The 24418-nt window shown below is 40.4% G+C and overlaps 1 protein-coding gene and 1 long non-coding RNA gene across 2 annotated transcripts; one reads left to right on the forward strand and one right to left on the reverse strand.

The window, feature by feature from the left end:
* Positions 1 to 1804: 1804 nt before the first annotated feature.
* On the reverse strand, positions 1805 to 16277 carry LOC145458689 (uncharacterized). Its single transcript, XM_080337138.1, has 4 exons — positions 16138 to 16277; positions 10702 to 10995; positions 7290 to 7398; positions 1805 to 2296 (listed from the first exon to the last, which is right to left on the reverse strand). Exons 1-4 carry the CDS (start codon positions 16175 to 16177, stop codon positions 1900 to 1902), a joined length of 840 nt encoding a protein of 279 aa, XP_080193264.1. The 5' UTR covers positions 16178 to 16277; the 3' UTR covers positions 1805 to 1899.
* Positions 16278 to 16733: 456 nt separating this feature from the next.
* On the forward strand, positions 16734 to 21805 carry LOC145458691 (uncharacterized). Its single transcript, XR_013921175.1, has 2 exons — positions 16734 to 17177; positions 18393 to 21805. It is a non-coding gene; the product is annotated as an uncharacterized LOC145458691 (long non-coding RNA).
* Positions 21806 to 24418: the final 2613 nt, after the last annotated feature.

Genomic DNA, 24418 nt, shown 5'->3' on the forward strand with positions numbered 1-24418 from the left:
ACATGGCTTATAACTTCATATGTCTCGGTGCGTCGTGGCGCAGTAATGGCTGACGACGAACTCTCCATTTCCATAAATCATACGTATTTTTGTTGGGGGAAGAGTACCCCAAAATCAAAATATATGTTAAAATGAAATCGCGCGCAGCGGGAAAACTTTTTGAGAAAGTTGCATGAGTTTCTAAGAAATTACTCTATAATTTATGTTAATTCATTCGAGTTCGGCTCTCCAGTTGGGGGTTTGGGGTTCAGCAGTTAATGTCCGGACTCCAATACCGCTGTTTTAACGCGCCATTGCCCCCCTATCACCCACTTCGTTGTTTACGCCCCCTATCGCCCACTTCGTCCATTTTCGCCCCCCTATCGCCCCTTCGGTATTTTCACCCCCCTAGACCGCTTAATCGCCCACGTTGGGAACCACTGGTTTAGTACGGTTGGGCGATTTCAATATCTCTTAACACAACAGACAGGAAGGAGGTCACGAAACAACATCATGTAATGAAGTTTTTATACCGACCGAATATGTTTAATTACTATTTACAGGCCATACAGTTTCCAAGACACCTCATTCAGCTCTACCATATATGCAATTCCCTATCATATTGACCGATTCAATCATGAATTGTTGAAAATTGCTCAGTGCTCACTCTCATCGATTGTAGGCCAGCCATAAATACAAAGTCTTGTAGACCAACGGCTCTGAACCTTTTTCATCTCGCCGACCGGTAAAATTTCAAAAAATATTTGGCGGACCGAGGACCTTCAAAAAATTGACACCAACTCAGAATTTATAGACTGCAACCGTTTTATTATGCATGTACGGTTCCAGAAATTAACATTTCGATTGTTTTGTTCGTAATCGAATATGTTCAAATGTTCATGATGGTGTTCATGAAATGTTACAGTAGTGAGTCTGCTGAGGCGAGGTAAAGTTCCCTTCCTCAGATAAACGTGCTACCGCCGAGAGTCGATTACAGTCTTTCGCGCCGAAATGAAATCGAAAACGGATGACCGTCGAAATTGCAGGAATAAGCGAGCTAACTCGTACTTGTCGATTGCATGTTGTCATTGGAAACGGCTTGAACTTCAAGTCAAATCAAACAATTTTCCAGGCCTAATGTTACCTCACAAGGTTCCGAGACAGTTTAAAATTTCATATATAATTCATTTTGTCAATGGACATTGGACAAGCATTCATCATCTCCCCTCTTGAAATCAAGGTATGAAATTTTAATATACCTGACGCTGACGAACAGGCAGAGAAGACGTCGCGGACCGGCAGTTGAGAACCACTGTTGTAGACCATATACAGCAACAAACTTGAGTGATTTTCATTGGATTAACTTATTGTGATGTAGAACTTGCTCTTCATCATTGAACGTGAATGGGCTAACGCCATTTTTTATCGTAGGCTATGAGCAGAAAATGGTTGAAACTCCTGGTCTATGCTGTGCTTATCTCATGTAGCAGCCCACAAAGATGCATAATACTTTGTAGCGCATAATAAGCGTCACTATGATCCCATCGCGCTAGCTCTTGTACATATACAGAACTATGTGCAGTGCGATCTAGCTGGACATGGGGTCGTAATATCATGGAATACTTTGAATTACTCTGTTTCGTTGAATATTTCGCCATACAGACCATTTTCGTCAATGCCGGGCCTTGCGGTAGAGCCGTATTAATCGCCCACGGCGTTCAGAAAATGTTCTAAAAGTACCTACAGATCAACTGAAGTTCACTTGTGCACAAATCTGCGCTTTCGACATGTTACCCGCGACTTCAAGACATGTAATACCAGATGATCCGGCATCCGCTTGCGGTTTATTCAAGATTCAGCGCAACGATCTTATCCGACTTCTCGGTAAGGAATAAATAAAAACGTAAATACACAGTTTTGCTACTTAGCTTTCGTCCTATACCGCCATGATCTAAATAAAAAACGTCTTTGATCTCTAACACATGTCATCAAATGCGAGAAGAGCCGACGTGAACTAATTGTCCTTTTTCGACGAAATTGCAGATTGAAACCGTTAGAATAATGGCGTTGATAACGTAAACATATCCTCCTCAGCCAAACTTCGCGGTCTTTTACGGGACCTTCCTGGCAAGTTGAATTAGTTCGTTCGACTTTAGGCAAACGCCGGATAGTGTGATGTGACGATCGCTTGTAACGCGATGATAGCCTGTCACGCGTCCACGGCCGGTGATGCGCCGACCGCCTGTGAGTCGATGATCTCTTGTGAGGCAATAAGGCTCTCGTTTCGCACCGCGTCCCGGTGTAATTACTCTGGCACCTGTAAAAATGAGGACATAAGGAAAAGATAGGACGGGGCAAATAATTTTGAAATCGAGTATGATGTTTTTTATATCATCAACTAGGGAATTTTCTTAGCGCTCTATTGTCCCAATGATTATTATTGATTTTCCCAAGACCTCCCATTTACCCGGAAACATACACAATACTCAGTCCGTGTCTCTGCTATTGCAAAAGACTGATGCAGTGGCTGTTCTATAGCGCTCATTGCGCCTTCAATAATAAATTATTCGTGCCATTATATTCTCGCCCTTGAAACCAATGAACTCTATCTGGAACAACGTTCCAGCAATCTAGCATAACTCATGCCTATCACAGTTTTAAAACTACCTACTGCAAACACATCTTGTCCAGGTACTAAAAATGTATCATATCATCATAGTCATGTATTACCTACTGCAAGCAGTCAAACACATCTTACCCAAGTACTAAAAATGTATCATATATCATCGTATTCATGTATTTTGGGTAAATGCAGTTGTTGTTTTGGGTCATATGTTACCACATTATCCCCACTGTCCATCTCTATATGTTGGTCAAATTGTCATCGTTTCTGTACTGAAGATCGCACTGTCAAAAACGGAAGCCGTATCATTCACTAGTGCTTCTATCTTATGTTTACTTGCGTTTGTATTGGTTTCTTTGCTCGTTTTATTTTCCTACTCAACTGAAGGAAGCCATTGCCTTCCAAATATGTATAGGTGACACCGTTCTCGAGGACTTGAGCCATAACGTGTTTCCCTCCGATTTACCATCTAATGTCAATCTAATGTAGGGTTACCATATTTCCGTGGCTCCAATTCCGGACATCCTCTAGGGCCCACTAGCGGATTTCAAAATTAGGTATGAGCACATTGTCTGTCAATATGACATCACCCTAGCAAAGCTTTGCCTATCAACCAGAGGTGGTCACGATCCTGTTCAGTATGTCGCTGTGCGTTGTTACCAGGACTGAAACGACATTTTTTCAGCCTCGTCCCAAAATAGACACTGGTCTTCGGCCACCATCATGTAATCGATACAACTTCTGGGGGGCTTGCTATGTCCACCTGGTGGTAATATTTTTTAACTGAATACTGTCAATAATATTTGTTCTTATATATATTACTATATAGTTTTGATCCTTTCTCCGACCACATGATCAGAGTTAGCGGTAGAGCTGGTGGACGAGGATGATGACATCGAAAATGCAGGGAGAGTAATTCGTTAGATTAGATTATATATCAGCCTAATGCCGGTGCGCACCACTGAGCGGTGGTTACCAACTTTTTATGGTCTCGACTCCATTTCCAATTTGAAAATGCACCATGGTCTAGCTCAAAACTTGATAAGCCGATTATTGCTAAAAAAAAGGTCAGCAGTCAGCACCTTTGCCCAGACTTACTCACGGCCTATTTTGGAAGATCATTACGCTCGACATCTTCGCGAACCCCAGATAAAAGCAAATGACCCCCGGGTTTAGAACCACTTTCTTTGAATAAAGCATTTAAACGGTCTTGACCGACTCTAGGAATATACCGTTCTCCTATAATTGCGATTACAATTAGACTTATTTCAGTAAATGAAGGTTAATTTGATTAACTTTTGATTGCAGTTCTTGCGAGGGTGGTTGTCCCTATAATAAAATCAATATATGTGATAATAAATCGCGCGCAGCGCAAAAAAAATTTCATGTTGCGTAAATTAGCCCCAAAATTATGTTATTTATTTTGATATACGAACAAATTATGAGCCTACTTCAAGCCATTTTCTCCCGGACGCAGTTTAAACAGTGAAATTCCGGACATATCCGGGAAATTCCGGACGTATGGCAATTTGGCAACCCTAATCTAATGTCAATTGCTATTGCACGATCTGCAATGTATGGCGAAATAACTCTCTCTCTCTCTCTCTCTCTCTCTCTCTCTCTCTCTCTCTCTCTCTCTCGTTTGATTTGTACGCATTTTCGGGTAATCCTATATATATAAGAGGCATGGGCCTGAGATCGTAAGGATTCGCGTGTCGCGAATTCTGTACAATAATGTAAGTGGTAAGATGAGAAGGGACCTGGGCTTCGGAGCCCGATGTTAGCAGGGAGAGTTAAAAAAGCTAAAGCATATCTTCTACTAGGTCAGTGTTTCTTAAACTTTTTAGCACTCGCACCCCTTCAGCTGTCATGAAATGTTTCTCGCACCCCTATCGAGGATTGAAACAGAACTTTGTCTAGCCACCCCCAATGGCTAGTCTTGGACCCCTATAGACTTTTCAAGAAAACTTACATGGATTTCAGGGACACGAGACATTTCAGCCGCTGGAAATATATATATCGAAGGTTTCGCCGATGTGCTGTGATTTTAGGGTTCAAATGTTAATCGACTTGGCCGATGCACCGAAATATTACAGGTCTTGGCGTGTTCTGGGGCGGGAGTTTTGGCCAGCGGCGAAATGTCGAAGTGTTATAGCCCCGCCTAGCAGGTTTCACACCCCTGAACTAAAGCACCAAAACCGCAAGAAGGCGCCACTCTCTCATGCTTGATATTTTGTTATTTTAACTATAAGCCTACTATTATTTTGTTGGAGGGAATGCCATACCTAAATTAAAGCAAGATTGCTCTTGAGAGTAAATTTTCGAGTTGAAGTAATCCGTCCAATAACACTCCACTTTATGTTAATTTGCAAAATAAGATAGGTAATTATATAGCATATAACTGAACAATGAACACTGCATCTCGTACCCCCTAATTTCTTGCTTTGTACCACCAACAAGGCTGTGGAGTCGGTGGAGTCGGAGTCGGAGTTTAACTAATTTTCGCTTGATGGAGTCGGATTCGTGAAAACTATAGGGGCTGGAGTCGGAGTCGGCGTCGTGGGAAAAATACCGACTGGAGTCGGAGTCGGAGTTTGTGAAAATGACCCTGAATCCGACTCCGACTCCAACTCCGGCTCTAACATTTTTATCATGAAAACAAATGCTTTTAAATGATTTTTGATAGGATTTTTATATACCATCAATCGCTGTTATTAATAACGATACAGATCAGGGGCGGCCAAACCGTGGCCCGCAGGCCAAATGTGACCCGCGAGAAGGTTTTGTGTGGCCTGCGAGGTAATTCTCGAAATTAGTTATAACATCAGGTAAAATTGCAAGGCCATCCAAACTTTGATTAGCCTGACCGCGAAATTTGACTAAAACATCAGTTTCGACGCATTGGCGTAACCAGGGGCCAGCCTCATTCATCGCAGATTTTCGTATATGACCATGACCATAAACTATAATATTCCTGTAGCAGATTTATTTGTCTTGAAATTTTTCTTAGCACTTCGCATGATTTATTGTCACATGTCTTGCATTTAGTATTGGAGCCCCTCCTGCGGGGCTATACTCCCAATTAGGAGATAACGTGTCGTCTAACATGTGATTTCGCTTGTGCGCTATAAAATCGAGATTGTCGGCGATGAAAAATTTGCACAAAATGAAAGAGGCATGTTCACCGAAACCGTCGATATTGCTACGTCTAAACGACAAATAGTCCTGTCCTTGCTAAATGAGCCCACTGCTATACAGAGGCGGCCATCAATATATGCAAGTAATAAGTTTATTGGTCGAATTAATTCATTACATTTGAAAAAATATCGTGTTTCGCGCGACCACGACATGACTGCACACTGTGCATTTGCACACGGAGTTTTCATGACATAATTGTTATCAATTTTATAGCGTAGTAATATAAGTCTTGTTTTCAATATTACTTAATTCGGTTCGTTCCTATCGGGCGACTAAAGAAAAGTTTATCAACATTCAAGTTGCCCGCGCAATGGTTCGTAAATCTCATGTGGCCCTTTGGTTGAAAAGGTTGGCCACCCCTGATATAGATAAAATTCGACATTATTTTCAAATTACAATTCAGTTGCATAGAGGAAGAAAGAACCAATATACATCTTCGCGATGCAGTCAAAAATTGATCCAATTTTTGGAATTATACCATGCTATTGTGACACACTAAATGTATCGCCTGGTTGTTAAATTAATGTAAATATAGGCCAACCCAAACGCTCCTTCCCACTGGACAAAATTGAAAAAAAATGTAATGAAGCTTACCTGCTTGGATTGAGCAAATTATTAAGAAAGGCTGCAAGTCCGGCAAAGTGTATTTAGACTACACATATGCTATTTGACTACTTCCTAAATTTCGTTTATGACCAATAACTATTAGTAGTGAGAACGTGTGTGCTTGTAATCTGTACAGTGTGTAATGAGAAAATTAGTCAAGTTGCATCTCTATATCGGTTTCAGGCTCATACACAAGAGCAATACTTCGATTGTTTTATGTACATTTTAATTATACAGGATGGAATATATGTCGTGTTTGAATGATTCATACATATTAGGTTATTGGAGAGTCCATGTTATAAAAACTTATAAAATATGAAAAAAGGAAGGATATTTAGAAAGGGATTCTTTCATGTTAATTGCATAGTGACTAATTCGAGCTGTGCCACAAAGAACCAATTTTGCGTGCCATCGTTATTCATATTTGCATACGTTTAAGGGTTATATGATAGTCATTTAACCGTCACTGTAGCATACAATTTTGGAAGTAAATTGGTAATACTGTTGGAGTTGGGGTCGGAGTCGGAGTCGGTACGTTTAAAGACTCAGGAGTCGGAGTCGGAGCCGGAGTCGGAGTCGGAGTCAGAGCCGGAGTCGGACTCGGTGCGTTTAAAGACTCAGGACTCGGAGTAGGAGTCGGAGTCGGAGTCGGTCCATTGAAAATTTGTAGAGTCGGAGTCGGTGGTAAAATTTACCGACTCCACAGCCCTGACCCCCGAGGGGTCCGGGGACGGCTGTTTAAGAACCGCTGCATTAAGTTATTGTGTGGTCGTCATATTTTGAACGCCACAATGGATCTGTGATATATTCATGTTATAACAGTAGCTTCATAAGGGACTACGTAGCAGGAAATCGAAGTACTGTGCTATAATCAAGGACTCACTTGCAGTAGGATTCGCCTTCACTGTTCAACATGCAAATTCCGTTGTGTTGACAGTAATCCAAAAGACCCGTTCCGTTGCAAAATGCCTGACTCGCTTCTTCGGGCTCTCCTAAACAATTGATATGCATAATAGGCAACAGCAAATATAGAAAAAGTTGAAATAGACACAAGAAAGTTACGTAGTTACGTTGCTGTTTACAACACGTAGCTGGCCAACAAGCGCATTATCTGTTCGTGAACAATGTTCATTGAGCAGGTCTATTGTATATATCGCAAATAACCATTCATTGCTAAGGGTATTGGCCATTAGGAATACCCATAACACAGAATGCCGGCTTTCGCCTTATTCAATCGGAACCTGCCGAACGAGTTGTGTTGGTCACTATAGCGAATAGGGATTTTCAATTCTGGGAATAGCAGAAGCATTCCTTTTGTTGGCAGATGTGTAGACTTCGTAATCTACGTATCCAACATAAGATTACTCCTACAAGGAATTGCAGTTTTGGCGTATGTCTGTTGTCTATACTAACTAGCTCTCTGGGAGATCTCTGCGCTACCGTCTCGCAATCCAAATTTAGTAGCTATAATCGACTCGTTACATCGACACTCGACATGCGGTGATGGTGAAATCTTTCCTTGTGCTGAGATGTAGCTTTGACACGACCTCGGATGCACTCTTAAGTAGCTTCAAAAGTCAGTTGAAAGCAGATTAGTCTCGTTTGCAGAATGCAAATCGAAGTAACCGATATTTAGGCCTTACTGAGTTCAAGTGATGGAATGAGGCGGGAAATAAACTATTTGTAGTGCATGACAACGCTGCGCTGGCCGCAATGCATCCCTGTTAGACTATCATTGTTAACTTCTATCAATCATATGCACTTTGCAGACTTAGGAAAAGAACACATAGAATTTTACGCCTACACCTTCTTGGTTTTTCGCAAGTATCAATTTTGTTCTACAATTATCATTTTTGCGCTTTCTAATGCCGCCACATCGTTTGACGAGAGCCGGCTTCTCGCCGCGGTTTGTTTCACTAATTGATAGGTAAGGCTGCACTTGCTCATCTTCCTTTTGTGGCCAGTTTCACTCGAAACTTGGCTAAAATACATATTTGGCAGCGGCGCTCCGATTTGAGGGGCCTAAATCCCAACCTGTGACCTAGACGTCGATACACAGCTGATAGCGGGCAATAGTTCTTTCGGGTGAAGATGCGTCCCGATGAAGCGGTGCGCATGCAACAGTGTGCTAGAAATTCTACCTTTAGAGGTGTGAACGGAAACGTGTCGCACCTGCAAGGTGTCAACTGAAATTATAATATCTATAGCAGGGGTCGCCAACTGAAAACGGGTCGCGGGCCACTTTTCAAATTTCGTACAGGCCGCGGTCCGCATGAATTCAGTATCGAGATAAAATAGGCCTCTGACAACCACGTTTTTAAAACTTTACGCCAATACAACGCAGTGCTCTCCAACATAGGCGACGGACATGGTTACCACACTAGAAATAATCTCTCATTAAAGAGATACAAATGCAAAAATATTATCATTTTCATCACTTTTATTCCATCAGTAACCATGAGCGGCGCATGATACCTGACAACACTTTTCAGCGGCTAAAGAATCGATATTGGGGTTAGCTAGACACGGGAACTACAGGAGAACTATCTCCTAGTAAAACTTGATCTTGTGGGGAAGCCCCAAGTTGTTTTCTTAGCGACTTGGTCTTGGCGTTGTGTGGGCCATTACACCTCAAGGCAATGCCCTCATTGACTACAGATAACTAACGTAGGTTAGTTATCCATACATTGACATCAGCTAATTATTCCCCATGGAGTGCTATTACCATAGCTGAAGCCGCATTAGCTAGTGAGGAATAGTGATGTTGGGGCACGAGAGAATAGCTTATTTTCAACAGCAACGACAGCGTTTTAAAGCTGAAATATATTTTAGCATTTAAAAATGCTTTACTTATCTATCTGTTCAACGAAAATTCTGAAGCTTATAGCCCCACCCAAATAACCTTATAAGAACGGAAGAGCACGTGTCTCATTTCGCTCCGTTTCGATTGCCTTCGCACCGTCTCAAAGATGGGGAAACTACGGCCCGCGGGCTGCATTCAGTCGTTAAAGATCTCTATCGGAGTCAGTAAGTTGTGTGAAAGAGAAAGAGAAATAATCAATTTCCTATCACTATTGATTTCAAACCATGACTAATAGGACAAGTAGTTACAATTTTGTAACCATTACTGTCACTCAGATGAACCATAATTACGGCACCGCGACGAAAGAATGCTTAAAGCGGGGCGCCCAAATTTTTTGCCTAAAAATCCACATGTGGTTTACGATTGATTGCGAGGGCCACTTGAGTATGGCTGCCGTTTTTCAGTCATCAGGTAGATTTTTACGAATCAATTGGCAACATGGCAGTATAATGGGCGAAAGTGATATGATCTTATTGTTCAGCATTCTATATTTCGCGGTCAGGCTACTAAAATTTTTGGCTGACCTTGATCGGCGTCGACGTGCGTGTGATAAGCGAATAGAGCAAAGTTGCGTAGCCAAATAAATTGAGGGGATAAAATATCTTATGACTTCGAAAGAACTACAAACTGAATGTTTTAAGCGAGGCCCGTTCCCAAAATGCTTATATTATGATGCATGCGGCACGAGTTCAGATTTCAGATTTCGGAAGAAGGCTAAGTAAAGCATTTTGATATGCTGAAATTGATTTCAGTTTCCAAATATTGTTGTTGTTTCAATATAAGCTATTCGCTTGTGGCCATAACATCACTATCCCTTACTATGAAACGGCTTCGGTGATGGCAAAAGCATTCCATCGAGGCGGAATCAGCTGATATGAATGGGCACGGGCATATTGCATGGTTGTATTGCAATATGATGACTCGACGTGACTCGAGTCATTTTCTCTAAATACGCAAATGACTTGGCCTGACTCGATACAAAACTATAAAAGTGAGATTGACTTGTGACGCGGAGCCTTGTGACTTGGTTACAACCCTGGCATTTCACCACTTAGACTCTTAGAAAACGGCTTCGGGATTCCCGAGAAGATAAGCTTTACGAGGAGACGGTCTTTCTCGCTAGCCCCAGTATCATATCTTTACTCGCTCGCGAATACAGTTGGACTCAATTCTGTTAACTATGCGTATATATTTTCTAATTTTTTTCTTGTGTCATGGCACTAGTTCGAGCTAAATTGTTTAATAGACTTCACCAACAACTACCATCGTCACCATTTTTAAATAGCTTTTGTGGGCCACCGCGCGTAACAACCACGGTACCAGAGAAAACTGAATGAAGACGGGGTGAACTACATTCGGTTTCTATTATATATATCGAATATCGATAAGCAATCTTTAGTAATAGAAACCACGAAAAGATGACATATCATACCTGTCGTATTCTCGCAGTCCCCCCTCCAATAAAATAGTTTCTTCTTTTCTGCTTTGCAAGCAAACGCTAGCATATAACAGGAATGCGTAAATGTTTTGTGGCTTCCGTCGTCCCTTTTCATACAGACGCGGTCTAGACCAAAACCTTTGCAGTTCCTTATACCACACGTGCAAGTAGAGTTGTGCGCGTCAAATTTTCCGAATCGACAACTAAGCCGAAGTTCGTGCTGTGCTATCCCTGCAGCAGAGACTTGGATTTGAAGATTTTCGAAGAGGTGAAGCATTGCAGTGTAACCTGAAAAATATTGAGCTTATTGAAAGCAATTCTCAATCTGCAAAAAAACAAAAAATTACAATGTCGTGACGTAGCCAGTGGGGAGACAGCCACTCTAAATTGACTCCTATGTCAGATACAATGGATATGTGATGTGATCATGTTGATAAAGCTCTCCCTATACCACATTTTCCATCTACCCTTCCAAACTTTACATCCTGTCGGTACTGCCGTTCTCACTGTGGCACGCCATAAAGTGGTTTAATTACGAGATGAAATAGACAATTTGTATTGGAACTACTTCTTGGGCTAAGTCTACGCTCTTTGCTGAACACCGTAAATATAGTCATACGTCAGAAATATACTCGGCCTACTACGGCGTGAACGAAGAGATTTCGTTCGAGGCATTTGGGAAACGTTACGTTCTTTTCGGAATTTGATACCATCCCCTGCTATCACACCTTGACAAATACGTGTGCATTTAAAACAAATAGTTGAACAAAAGGACTTGAAAAAAAAAATGTTTTTTTTTTAAGTTTTATGATTATGTCATGTAAATACTTTCTACAAAACATGTAGTATGGGCCTACGGACGATTTACACCCGATATAGCCGACGTATACGATACGGAATGGTATACCATCGAAATAGTCGGCTCAACAGCTATAGTACGTACATATATTAGGGTTGCCATACGTCCGGAATTTCCCGGACATGTCCGGAATTTCAGTGTTAAAATTGCGTCCGGGAGGAATTTCTAAAATAGGCCCAAATGTCCGGAATTTTGAAGGCTTGACGTAAGTTCATAATATTTTCGTAAATCAACATAAACAATTTTATTTTTGGGCAGATTTATGCTACATGAATTTTTTCTTCGCGTTGCGCGCGATTGAACAAAACATATATTGGTTTTACTGTTGCGACTACCACCCTTGCAAAAACTGCGATCAAAAATAAATAGAAATAACATTCATTTACAAAATCAGGTCTAACTGCAATCGCAATTACAAGATAACGGTATATTCGTAGAGTCGGTTTAAGCCGTTTGGATGCTTTATTCAAAGATAGTAGTTCTCAACCTGGTGGTATAGTTTGCCTTTATTCTGGGGTTCGCGAAGATGTTGAACTTAGTAAGATTCCAAAATAGGCTTGAGTAAGTCTGCGCAAATGTGCCGACCTTTAATTAGTAATCAGCCCATCAAATTTTGAGCTGGGCCATGCACGGAACATTTTCATATTGGAAATGGAGTCGCGACCATAAATAGCTGGAAACCACCGGGTGTGCGGTGTTTATATAGCTCAGCGGTGCAGTGCGCATGCACCGGTATTAGGCTGATAAATAATCTTATTCGTGTGACATGAACAATTGAACATGACGAAACGATGTACAATTAGGCTCCTTGCATTTTCGAAGTCATCATCATTCACCAGCTCTACCGCTAACTCTGATTATGTGGGCGGAGAGAAAATCAAAATTATATAGTAATATTCGGAATAACCAATATTATTGAGATAATTCATTCAAATCATTTAACGACCAGATGCATATAATAAGCCGCCAGCGATTTCCTATGGTGTGTCCAAGATCAGTGTTCATTTGGGCGGGAGGGGGCTGAAAAAATGTGACTTCGGCCAAGGTTATAACTTACAAGAAACAACCACATACTCCTTAACCGGATCGTGACCACCTCTAGTCGATAGAAAAAGCTTTTCTGGTGTGACGTCATATTGATCCACAATGTGCTCATACCTCATTTTGAAATCCGCTAGCGGGCGCTAAAGAGCGTCCGGAATTTGTGCCACAAAAATATGGTAACCCTAACATATATAGATCATTAGTACGGAATGAAATATTCTGATGATGATGACCGCCGACCGAAAAAATGCCGCATGACCATGTAGTCCGGCTGGTTAAGAATATTTTTGGTACGTATATGACAGGGGTGAGAAGCCTATCTGGTCAAGGGAGCTATATTCACCGTATATTTTCAATTGTGAATGTTCATCCACTATGACGTCACAGTTGAATATTCGTGGCGTCATTACTTAGGGAATTTTTTTTTAAACAAGGGCCTTGTTTTAAACATGTTTTTTTAAATATATTTTTGTTTTAACATAAACATAAAATATAGCTAACCACAAGACCAAACTCAATGCTTGCCGGTCCACCTCGCCAAATTGAGAAATACCGGTGATTCGTTTTCAAGTTTGTGCAGCGCAACTCACAATATGAATCACACAAGTGTTCCTGTAGCGCCCCTTTACCTAGGTCTGGCTCCCCCTCATATTTTAAGGACGGTAGTAAAAACAAGGGTTAAGAGTTCAAAGTCCGATCGGTATTGTCGGCTCGGGACTTCACTATTGGAAATAGCTCGAATCGCGCCCGAGGACCACTCGACTAATTAACGCTGTGATAATTGCATGTGCTATTCTTGGGATCGAATCAAGGTTGTTATAACAACTGTCGGATACGGGCTCATACCACCGGGTACAGGCTCATACCATCGGGTTCGAGTCTGGTGCACACATCTCGAATTCACCTCTGCGATTAGCAATACGGGGACGTTAATTGTATTGGTTTCTTATTGCTTTTTGTGACTAGTAAATCAACTGAGATAGTGCTACAGAGGTTGGTTATTTATATATTCACTGTAATTGTCGAATCAGAAACCTTTTCTTTTTCAAAATTCGATTAAAAAATATTCGACAATTACACTGTAATTCTGTTCATGAGATAAAAATTGCATAATGACACGTGTGGTCTCAGATAGTTCGTCATGATCAAGTTATGGATAGGATTAGGAGTGTACAATATTTTGGTATATTTACACTAGTCATTAATAGTTATTGCGTGAGTAACATGTTCTTAGTCTACCAACAATGACGCAATGTTAACGATGAGCCGGTTTTTGTCTGCGAGACAATCATTATCTGATGGTGGATTTGCCGACGTCAGTCAATGGCAACAAATATTCAGAGTATTTATTGCGTATGCGGCACGAATCCATCTCAATTTATTTCATCTCTGTTGTCACACGTTCGCGATCTTATTGTTGGTGACATTCAACGGCTATACGATGTACCATCCAGATACATGCACATTGCACAACTGTAAGTCTTGGACTCGATCAAAATTCGTACAAAGGATTCTTTAGAAAATACAACCGATACCTACATATTTTAAATTCCCAAGATCGTATTATGCCGGCATATTTTTATCATTTCGGCTAAATCTCGGCTACGTCATCTCGAGAGTGGTTAAACTATGCTAAGATATATACTGAAACAGGACATGTCTACTTCGGATTTTGAGTAATGTATGCTATCATTTCATAAGGTACGGAAACTGTACTAAACAGGTTTCATTTGGTAGTTTTGTGTTGTGGTAATTCATGAAAATGATAGTTTATTACAACTTTACACTACATTGACAATGGTGGCATTATTATGGCGACGTCTTGGCGCCCGTATACGCATAGGTATACGTTACTTGTCAGAATGAACATTATTTCATACGGTTTTGCAACAAGTGCCAACAAATAATATCACTAACTATGTCATAAAGTCGATTGGAACAAATTATATCGGACCATACATCCAACGTCAATATAACATTAGTAGCCTTCTTAAAGATACTTCAACTGGTATCACCACTAGTTGGAATATGATTATGATAAACAAGAATATGTCCCGTCGGAAACTATGTTTAGTTGTTGACCTTGATTGCTAACCGTCTCTCTATTTGTACAAAACGCTGTGCCAATTCGCAATTATATTATCAATAGTATAGCAGAGTTCTCCCTACATCCAATAAACGTATTGGAATTCAAAGTGATTAGATGACATTTTAGCACTGGAAGAAGTGATATTCTGGACGGATGATACAGGAACTGTTACGCAAAATTACGCCACACATATTAAAACACCAACTATACCACACTCAATCGGTCGACTATATTTTATCGAACACACGATAGTATCATAATTTCGATGGCTGGCTGAAATGGTTGTTTTTGAATAAAACTCGGAGATTTGATCTTGGCTTCAAGACTGCCCGGTTTTTTCATGTCACAGTCCTGTGACGCAATCATACAGAGGAAAGAAAAGGCGCGTATATCGTACCTTGGCGCAATACTTTTCCGCAGATGAGTCACGGTGGCCTTAATATTATCAAAGTTTTTTAATGACGGCTTCCGATTGCGAAATGAAGTTGGTGACTTTTAAAGATTTACGGTTGAACTTTGCAGACACCGCTTGCGGGTGGCAGGAATGTAGCTTTACAAAGAAATTTGCCGAATCATCCCACATGTGACATATCTCATTGATCTGACAAGTGGCAATCATGGTGGCACCAGGGTATCGGGAGAGACGGAATAGTGAATCATGTCGATTGAATTAATGTCAGAATGAATAAGCTTAGAAACTTCGAATACTTCTATTATTCCTGATTAAATGATAGCCGTCATTGTTTAAATAATAGTTTTATAAATTTAGATTTGGAAGTGTGTGCAAGTAGATTGAACTAATGTACATTCCATTTTGTCATAGAAATTCGGCATCATACTCAAATCAAACGAATCCAAGGTCTGTTACTGAGTTCCAAATTCGACTCTAGAACTAGAATTTTAGCTAAAGTTTATTTGCAATTAAACTGGAATTAGAAATCAAGCTACAAGGCATTTTTCACATTAGATTAGAATTAGAATTACTGACTTCGAAAAAATTTGAGCTTGATTCAAGTTCAGTTCATATCAACTCAAAGTTCACCTCACAAGCATGAGAATGGCAAAAGTTTGTACAGCAAGATAGGCTCGTTTCGTACTATACGTGCGCACTATCCTGTAGCATAGTCAGGAACACCAGAAATTATATTAGAATTTAAAGTAGAGCAAAGAAACATTTCACCCATTATATTAGAATTAAATTACCGGCATTTCGCACTAATTAGTCTAATAACGCAACTAGAATTATTAGTTGTCCAAGTCTTGTCTGACATACCTAATATAGGATGGCCCTATCGCTGTACCGCAAAACAGCAGTTATTGCGTAGCATGAGCAAACCACACGTAACGGTGACTCGGTCCTTGACTTGAAATGAGTCAAGTTTCAATTATTATTTCTATGCTAGTAAAGCATGTCCCAATAACTGAAATCAATACTCACAAAAAATTATAAATTGAAAACGTTTGATCCAAGCTCCCATTACAAAATAAAGGATCCAGTAAGATCTTGGTTGGCGTTGACGATATGGTTGAACTTATTCCTTTTCGCACGCTTCGTATCCCTGCGTCTTGTCTTTTCTATAGCTTCAGTCCTCGTGGACAATGTAACCATCTTTTCAGGCAATCAAGGTAGACTTCCGGTTCGTATCAGCCACTCATATATATGCATTCATAATATCCTTTTTTTCAACTGGATTAAAGCCATAAAGAATCTGCCAATATATTACTGACATAGATAATGCGCAATGGCTGTTTCTCCCAAGTTGATACACGCGATTGCATATCATGTAATCAACCATTACCACTATGCTGTCCCACTTCGCAACAAAAGGTAGCTCACACCACAACAGCCCGTCACTAATTAAAGCAACACCAACTCTCTGTTTCATATATTAATGGTAGCACATGCACATTGCACATCCATTCGGTATGCCATCCGTCACCCGAGGGTATAATAAGAATACCTGAACTGTCGCATTGACTTATGGAGATATTCACACCAACTCATCCTGATCGTGGTTAATAACGTGAAGCTTAACTTGGACGTCATTTGCTTGACTGAAGAACGGAAGCATTCACTTGATTCTCGTAAGCTTACGTCTTGTTTTACGACAATCATTTGCCGTAGCGGCACATACCTGCAGGACATCTGAAACTTGTGAGCGTTCAGTGATTAAGATAAATACATATTTCAAGGATCTTTTAATAGGCAAGCCGTGGACAGGCTGGATTAGCACTGACAACGTCGCTGTTTATCGTAACCGCATCTTGAATATATATTTTCGACATATGTCTTTAGGTTTCGTTGCGGCGAACATCAACGATAGAAATGATGGTGCCACGGCGACGAAGTATTCATCGAAAATGCATAGTCACCACTGTCACCAGCTTGCAATCATAGTCAGCAAGCCTATGGGATACAACGATAATGCTAGGGACTATATGTTAGTTTTACGTGGATTCCTTCACGACCTTATGCAGGTAAGATTTAGCAAGTATTCGGAGATTGTGAAGGATGAGTTCTAATCAGTTCTAATCAGGTAGAATGCGTATGCAAAAGTCCAGACGCTGTCTGACAATCATTCTCTGCAAGTGCCTGTTTCCTGACAATGAGCAATTGACCATAAATGCTGCGAATCCGACAGCCAGCATAGCTGCAGCCAGTGCGATTCAAATAAAACCGAATATTCCAGTTAAGTTATACATTATGGCCTCTGGAATCTAGACTATCTCAAGGAAGGAAAATCGATGATTTTATTGCTATTCCATCTCTTATCTTAGCTTCATAGATATACGGCATGAGTCCAGTCCACTGTCCATGTCCAATTGTCCATTGTCCAGTTACATATAGGCTGGCTATATGAAACGTGAATGAATGGCGCGAGTAATTATAAAGCCCCGCGTTTGGGAGATAATAGAAAAGGTCGGCATACAATGAGATTAGCGTACCAACTGATAGATTATGGATGGAAGTAAGCGCATTGCCGAATTCACCCAACCTACACCCCCGACAACAATAGAGATTACCCGTTACGCAATACCCCTAAAATAATAATTCGAGGAGTGTATGACTCAGGATGAACTGTCATTTGTCAGATTACCTCCATTACTTGGACCAATTTCAAACCTTTTCGTTATTTTTACATCTGTACACGAAAAAAAAAACGTTGGACCGTCGTCGTTTAGTATTCATGGTGCATCAACGGAAGTTGGAAGCCAAATATAAGTTGGTATAAATATATCAGGACGATAATCTCATAGTGATTACTGAGCTGCCGACTTATAGCACAACCGTTCATGCGAAACGGAAAGCGATGAGGAGCATGGCTAAACCTCCCACCAATTAGTAAGGGATAATGGTCGGACAAAACAACCTCCAAACTCAATGGATTTGTACTGCTACAACAAAACTCTATATCCGTATCAGAAAGTCGGCGTATTAAAATTAGCGTCTACTGTGTACATCGGCCTCGGAACGTTTAGGAATATCCCATGTGTTGACACGGTGTACCTGCACAAGTTTCGGAAAATAATCGTTTCCGCAGACATACTCTGTAGCCGATAGTATTGAAAATATTGCAGCGTTTCATTAAACCAATATGAGTCAAACAAATGACAAGTTATAGCACCGCCATGAATTTTGTCGCCACGTTCATTCAAATGGCCGGCTGGATTCAAACTATTTTCCGGTTACAGCTGTCAAGATAATGGACGAGGTGACGCACGTCTTTCGCCGGACTTCCTATGCCCTATATCACGCCCTTTTGTGATTAGATTGAATGAAAGCAAGATACAAGCGTCGAATTGATCCGAAACTAGGAAAAGGAAGCATGGCGATGTACTTGGCTGCAGGTCATACCCTTCAATTGGCGATGTCGCCAGGATGAATCGTCACATCTAGTTGATTATTGACAGCATGTTCATTGAGAAAAGGCTCAGTCCTTAGCGATGCAAAGTAGTAAGAGGGAAAAGACGCCGTTCATCATCAAATCTCGTATTGAAGACGGTATTCTTAGAGCTCTGCCGACCAAACGTGTTTTCCTCGACGTCATTTAGAATGCAATTTACCGATGTTCCAATATATGCAATGAACTACTTTGTAGGGTGCATATTTGTGTTGAAATGTGAACTGCACCACGTTTACGACAGTGATTGATTGATGGAATATTAATAACATAATCCGCAAACAGTTATAATAAAGAGATATGGCGCAATACTCGTGTACTATCAAATCGATTATTCGAATATTCCCTCTCTTATTCATTGTTTGAAAACAATGCTTTTACCGGACGTGACAGGTGCCAGAAAAGGCCAATTTAACTGTTCGTGATTATTGTACACGAAACTTTCACACGATACCAAGTGCAGCTAAAGAGTAAATGACACACTCTGTGTTTGTAGCAGTGTAGTACAATTAGAAAACCGGAACAGTTTCGCCATAGCGCATAGTGCTATTCACCGACTTCCAACTCTGTGCAGGAGGTTGGTTATTTGTCTTCGTTCGTCGGTAACTGTAGCCTACCCCATATGAACAAAAAGTCAAATTTGCGCTCATATCGTAAACGTAATTGAATTCAAGCATTATTCATATGGTAGAATGTTCTGTTTCGGCAAAGATCGTGTAAGGATTTTAGTAATATCATAGCGTGTCGGTTAACTAACGGAAAAAAATTCGAATGAGTTTCTAAAAGCCTCTCTTATAAGGATGAGGATGACGATAGGAAATAACGTCGCCCTGAATACCTTTTCTTAGAGTAAGCATATAATTCAAGTATATGTTTGTTCCGAAATAAGTTTCCGATGCTTCTGTTTATCCGAGACTGAATTGAGCTTGTCTATCACGTGACATATAACCTTCTTTAACCTTACTTTATAGCAAATATATTTAGGTTGTGTTTATTGTATGTCACACCGATCGATGAGATTTATTGGCCGACGTCTACAAATTGTTTTACATTACAGGATATCCTTAGGAAATATGAAGTTTCGTCTGGCTACATTCCAAGACACACTATGCTAATTGAATAGACTGCATGCTGATGACTCTAATCTAATATATTGAAGTAGCGTAGCAACTGTAAAATCTTACGCAAGGATTACCAATACGCCCAATGATTGATTTGATATGAAATTACAATGTGACAATATGACAATACACATGCTATGTGGTAGAGTGTGTAGTACACACTGTGTACCATCGAGCCTATCTACCATTGGCAAAATGTACCTCCTGTTGTAATATCACCTATTACTTGTGCGTCAGTTCAGTTTATTATTAAATTTTTGTCCAATCAATACACCACAAGACTGCGATACAATGAAAATATGAGAAGGTGCCGAAACGACTCGGAGTAGTCTTTAAATCAGACACCCACTTTGGCGTATAGGCCAGTGGTCGAGAGCCTTTCTCGCCCGAAGAGCCATATTGACGGTATATTTTCCATTTTACCTCCCAAAGAGCCATACATAGTAATCAATTACTACGTCACAATTGAGAAATCGTGACGTCATTGTAGTGCATGGGATTCATCGTTTGCACCGTATTTTCTCAGTAAAAACTCGTACTAATCATGCTGGTTGCCTTATTTGAATAATGAGTATGCAAAACTTGAACTTTTTGCAAGTAATATATTTTTAATTATATTGCACTTAGAGGCATATGATATTTTTCGAAGCTTAAGACGAATAACATTTAGATTTCCAACAGACGTAGATAAAAGTATGAATCTACTTTTAACACGCCTTTTACAGTCAAAGCGTCTTTTGGTGTTGCATGGTATTGCTGATGGCTTTTTAGTATGGTTGATAACTGTTAAGGTTAAGCCTCATACAAAATTTGAGACTTTCGTCAGCTATACGAGATCGTAAGTTCGTCTTGAAGCCATTCTTAAATTCGAGGACCCATGATGGCATACGTAGGTGGAGCCAAACATAGTCACTATACATTAGTATACCCATTTGTGATGCGTCAGTGGCGTGGGATCAGGGGAGGCAAGTGAGGCAGTGTCTCACCTGTCTACTAGATTTTGAACATTTTTACTACAAAATCACGCAACTTGCCTATTTATTGTTAGAAAATAAAGTTCGAAACAGAGGTTAAGGCATTGTGATAGCGCAATCCATCGTAAATATCATAGAATGTATAGCAACTGATATTATTCGAGCGTAATTGTCGCACTGATTCCGATTCCGCTTCTTCAATTCTCAAAGTATTCGGCGGTAACATTTGCGCAAGACGCCTACATTTTAAAAGCGACTACAAAGCTACGATATCAGTCAAGAACGTGGACAGCTATGGCGTCGTTTGTAATTTGAATTTTTGTAATTGTGAATTTCACTTCCACGACAGTATATTTCTCGCCGGAGATCAGAAAGACTATATGTATATTTGCAAACTGCATTGTGATACAGGCGCCGCCATGTCTCCTTGTCTCTGATCAATGAATGCATCGTGAAGTTCAAGACTTCGTACCCGCTACATCGAATTTGCGAGTGCGAGTGATATTGGTCTCCGGCGAACGCGACAGCAACTTAAATTTGAGGATTTTGAAAAGGGGGTCCGTGCCCCTAACCCTCAATACGTCACTGTATTAACCTCTCAAAGACATGTTTATACTGCCACAAGAATAATTATACTGCTCGTGCTGAAGATTTAATAACAAGTTGCTGCAATATTGATAATTAAGTACCAAAATAAAAATTTCGCAAAGAGCCATACCTTCTTCCCTAAAGAGCCACATATGGCTCGCGAGCCATGGGTCCCCGACATCTGGCGTAGGCGAAATAAAAAGGAGGCATGCACTGCACACTGAATGAAAGGTAATAGAAGATAACATAGAATTACGAAATGAGGTGACATGTGACGCTTGGGATTAAAGGACCACGATATGGCATCTCGACTACGTTTTTCGACATTCGACACATACGCCACTTCATTTTCAACTTTTGTCAATTTTTCGTTATATAAGCTGTTCCTTTTTATTCAGTGTATATGTCGCATAATATTTGCATGTTCGTTTATCATTCTACTCTTACCTGGCATTTCATTTTATAACAATCTTGTGGTGTTTTGAACTTTTCAAATTCTTAATAGACAGAATTTATTTGAACTATTTCATTCGTGGTAGAGGTCAGAGGTCCGCAATAACTTTTCGGCGAGACGCAAAAAGTTATTTTACCAAGTCTCTCTACGCAGGGGATTTATCAGATTGAAATTTCGTGAAAAATATAATATGCAATTAAAGATCAAAGTCTGCTCTGGCCACGTGTAATTTTCATTTACAAATTTGAGCGATAAAAAGTATTTCTATCATTAAATCGCAGTATTTCATTTTCATCCAGTCTCTTGAAATGTCACTAGGGTTGTATTTAAATAAAAAATCAAATTAAGACAAACATGCTCAAAGCGTGGCCCTTGTTTAAAACATGGTTTTGTTTGTTTTTGTTTTTAGCCAGGGCGTCACGAATCTTTAAATATGACTAGGAATGGTGTGAACCTCTGAAAGGTTCAGGTTCGTGTGAACGCGAACCTTTTTGAAAGGTTCTGTGTGAACGCGAACGTGAACCTCATGACGTCACGTGACGTCATATTGCTAATTCCAACCCTAAATTTCAGTGAAGTGATAGCCTATATTATTGTACACGATACCTAGCGACGCCGCGCGTCACGTAATGCCACTATGCTGAAGTGCATATTGACGTTTTAAACGTCGCCACATGTATTAACTGGGGCAAACAACTGATATAATAATCCCATAAAGTCAACATCTTTCGTCCCTGTGCCTACAATTTCAACAAGGAGTTGCAAGGGAATATAAGCTTACGCGGTAACGGTCTAGGTCACACTGGACAAAGTATTCGGAGTCTAGTATTGCGACGTTGATATTGAGCAGAGTGTAAAACGGAGGGTTTTTATACTTGCTGCCGATATCACCCCATTAAAAAGTTGGAGCTGTAGCCAACACGCCAATTGCACGGATTTTGTTTATATGATACAATAAACATATGAAGTCAACATTGACCCCGTACACCTATTAGATTTTTTACATCAGACAACGATATCAATTCCGTTGATTGATTGAAAAAGCATCATTCGTTGACTACAGCTGACTGCTACTGATTTTTTATGCTGCCAGTTCCATGCATAGAGTGGCCAGCAGTTGAAATGCCATAAATTTCAATCAGAGACGTTATAATGAAGTGAAAATAGTATTATAAGAAAAAGGTTCACAGTGCAGAACCTTCCAAGGTTCGTTTGTGAACGTGAACCTCTAAATATCCGATGTTCACACACAGAACGCGAACGTGAACCTCACGTTCACACCATCCCTATTCATGACGTCACAATGATTGCCATAGACCATTTTTTTAAACTTTTTTCTTGCAACGCCCTTTTTCGAAAATTGATTAGGTATGGCGCCCCCCCCCCATACAAGGGGTAAGAGTTCGAAGTCGAGTCGGTCTATTCGGGTTGAGAATTTACTATTGGAACTAGCTTGAATCGCGCCCGAGGACCACTCGTGCTATATTCCGGATCAAGCAACCATCGGGTACGAGCTCATTCCCTCTGGTTCGAGCCTGGTGTACACATCCCGAATTCACCTCTTCAACTGGCAATACGGGGATGTTCATTGTATTGCGTTTTGTTTTATTGCTTTCTGTGACTAGTAAATCAACTGAGATTGTGGTAGAGATCTTTGCTCACTTTGAATTTGGCACTGCATCCAATAATTAACTTTAACACGATTGTATTCCAAACAAAACAAGCCATATTATATAACGTTCACGTGAGGTTGTGGGCAGGGCTGTATTGACTCGAGTCATTTCTCAAAATACGGAAATGACTCGACTCGGCTCGGGTCATTCTGTATATTGACTCGACTTGGACTCGAGTCATTGCGCATGACTCGAACCAAGTCATATGACTGGTGACTCAACCGGCGAAGACCGACATTTCATTGTAATTTCGAAAAACATAAAAGTAACCACACTATTCCGTCTATTGGTACTGGTACTTGAAAATGCGATAAGAAACTGCTAAAAGTGGGGAAATTTAGTATATTATAAATGTGAACCATTCGATATCACCAAACAGAGTTATGAAAATTGAATTTAACAAGACTTTACCTGGAAACTGAGCAGTCAAGACAATGACTTGGACTCGTACTCGAGTCGTAATGCCATGACTCGGACTCGAGCCTCAGCGAGTCAAAAAACTATATAAGTGAGATTGACTTGTGAGTTGTGACTCGAAGCTTTGTGGCTTGGTTACAACACTGGTTGCGGGTCACATTTTGTGGAAAATAACCCGAGCTAGCGTGACGGGAGTGTTTTAAAGGGGAATTGGCGATCTAAAAGCAGGCGCAATTAATTTTACATGAATTATAATAAACCACTGCATTCATGGAAACATATTGCAAGTATTGTCGGCCGCGACGTAAGATTTAGAGATTTGACAGATTTTGTCGAATGTTAATTTGCAATGACAACTCAGGGATATATAGAACTGTTGTTCTACTACTGTATAATCAACTAATCATATGTCCCTACTGCGACACCATTTTTCTTCAGCGCCCCCGTTCCGCCCCCTGAGCCCAACGCCCCACATATCGCCCCTGAGCGTTTCCGCTCCCTTAAAAATCCAAATCGCCCTGGCGCTGGCGACCAGGTTTAGAAACACAGGCACAGACAATTGAAAATATAGGGTAAATATGACACTACCT

The sequence above is a fragment of the Botryllus schlosseri genome, chromosome 16 (assembly GCF_051294905.1).
Source record: "Botryllus schlosseri isolate E-star chromosome 16, Bs_hap1, whole genome shotgun sequence".
Classification (NCBI taxonomy): Eukaryota; Metazoa; Chordata; class Ascidiacea; order Stolidobranchia; family Styelidae; genus Botryllus; species Botryllus schlosseri.

Bases quoted from the DNA above. Each gene is read 5' to 3' on its own strand.
- LOC145458689 (XM_080337138.1), bottom strand. From the start codon at position 16,177: ATGGGAGCTTGGATCAAACGTTTTCAATTTATAATTTTTT. The intron at 10,996-16,137 runs GTGAGTATTGAT...AATATTTTTCAG, and splicing joins TTTTCAATTTATAATTTTTT to GTTACACTGCAATGCTTCAC. The intron at 7,399-10,701 runs GTATGATATGTC...TCAATTGTTTAG, and splicing joins GGACTGCGAGAATACGACAG to GAGAGCCCGAAGAAGCGAGT.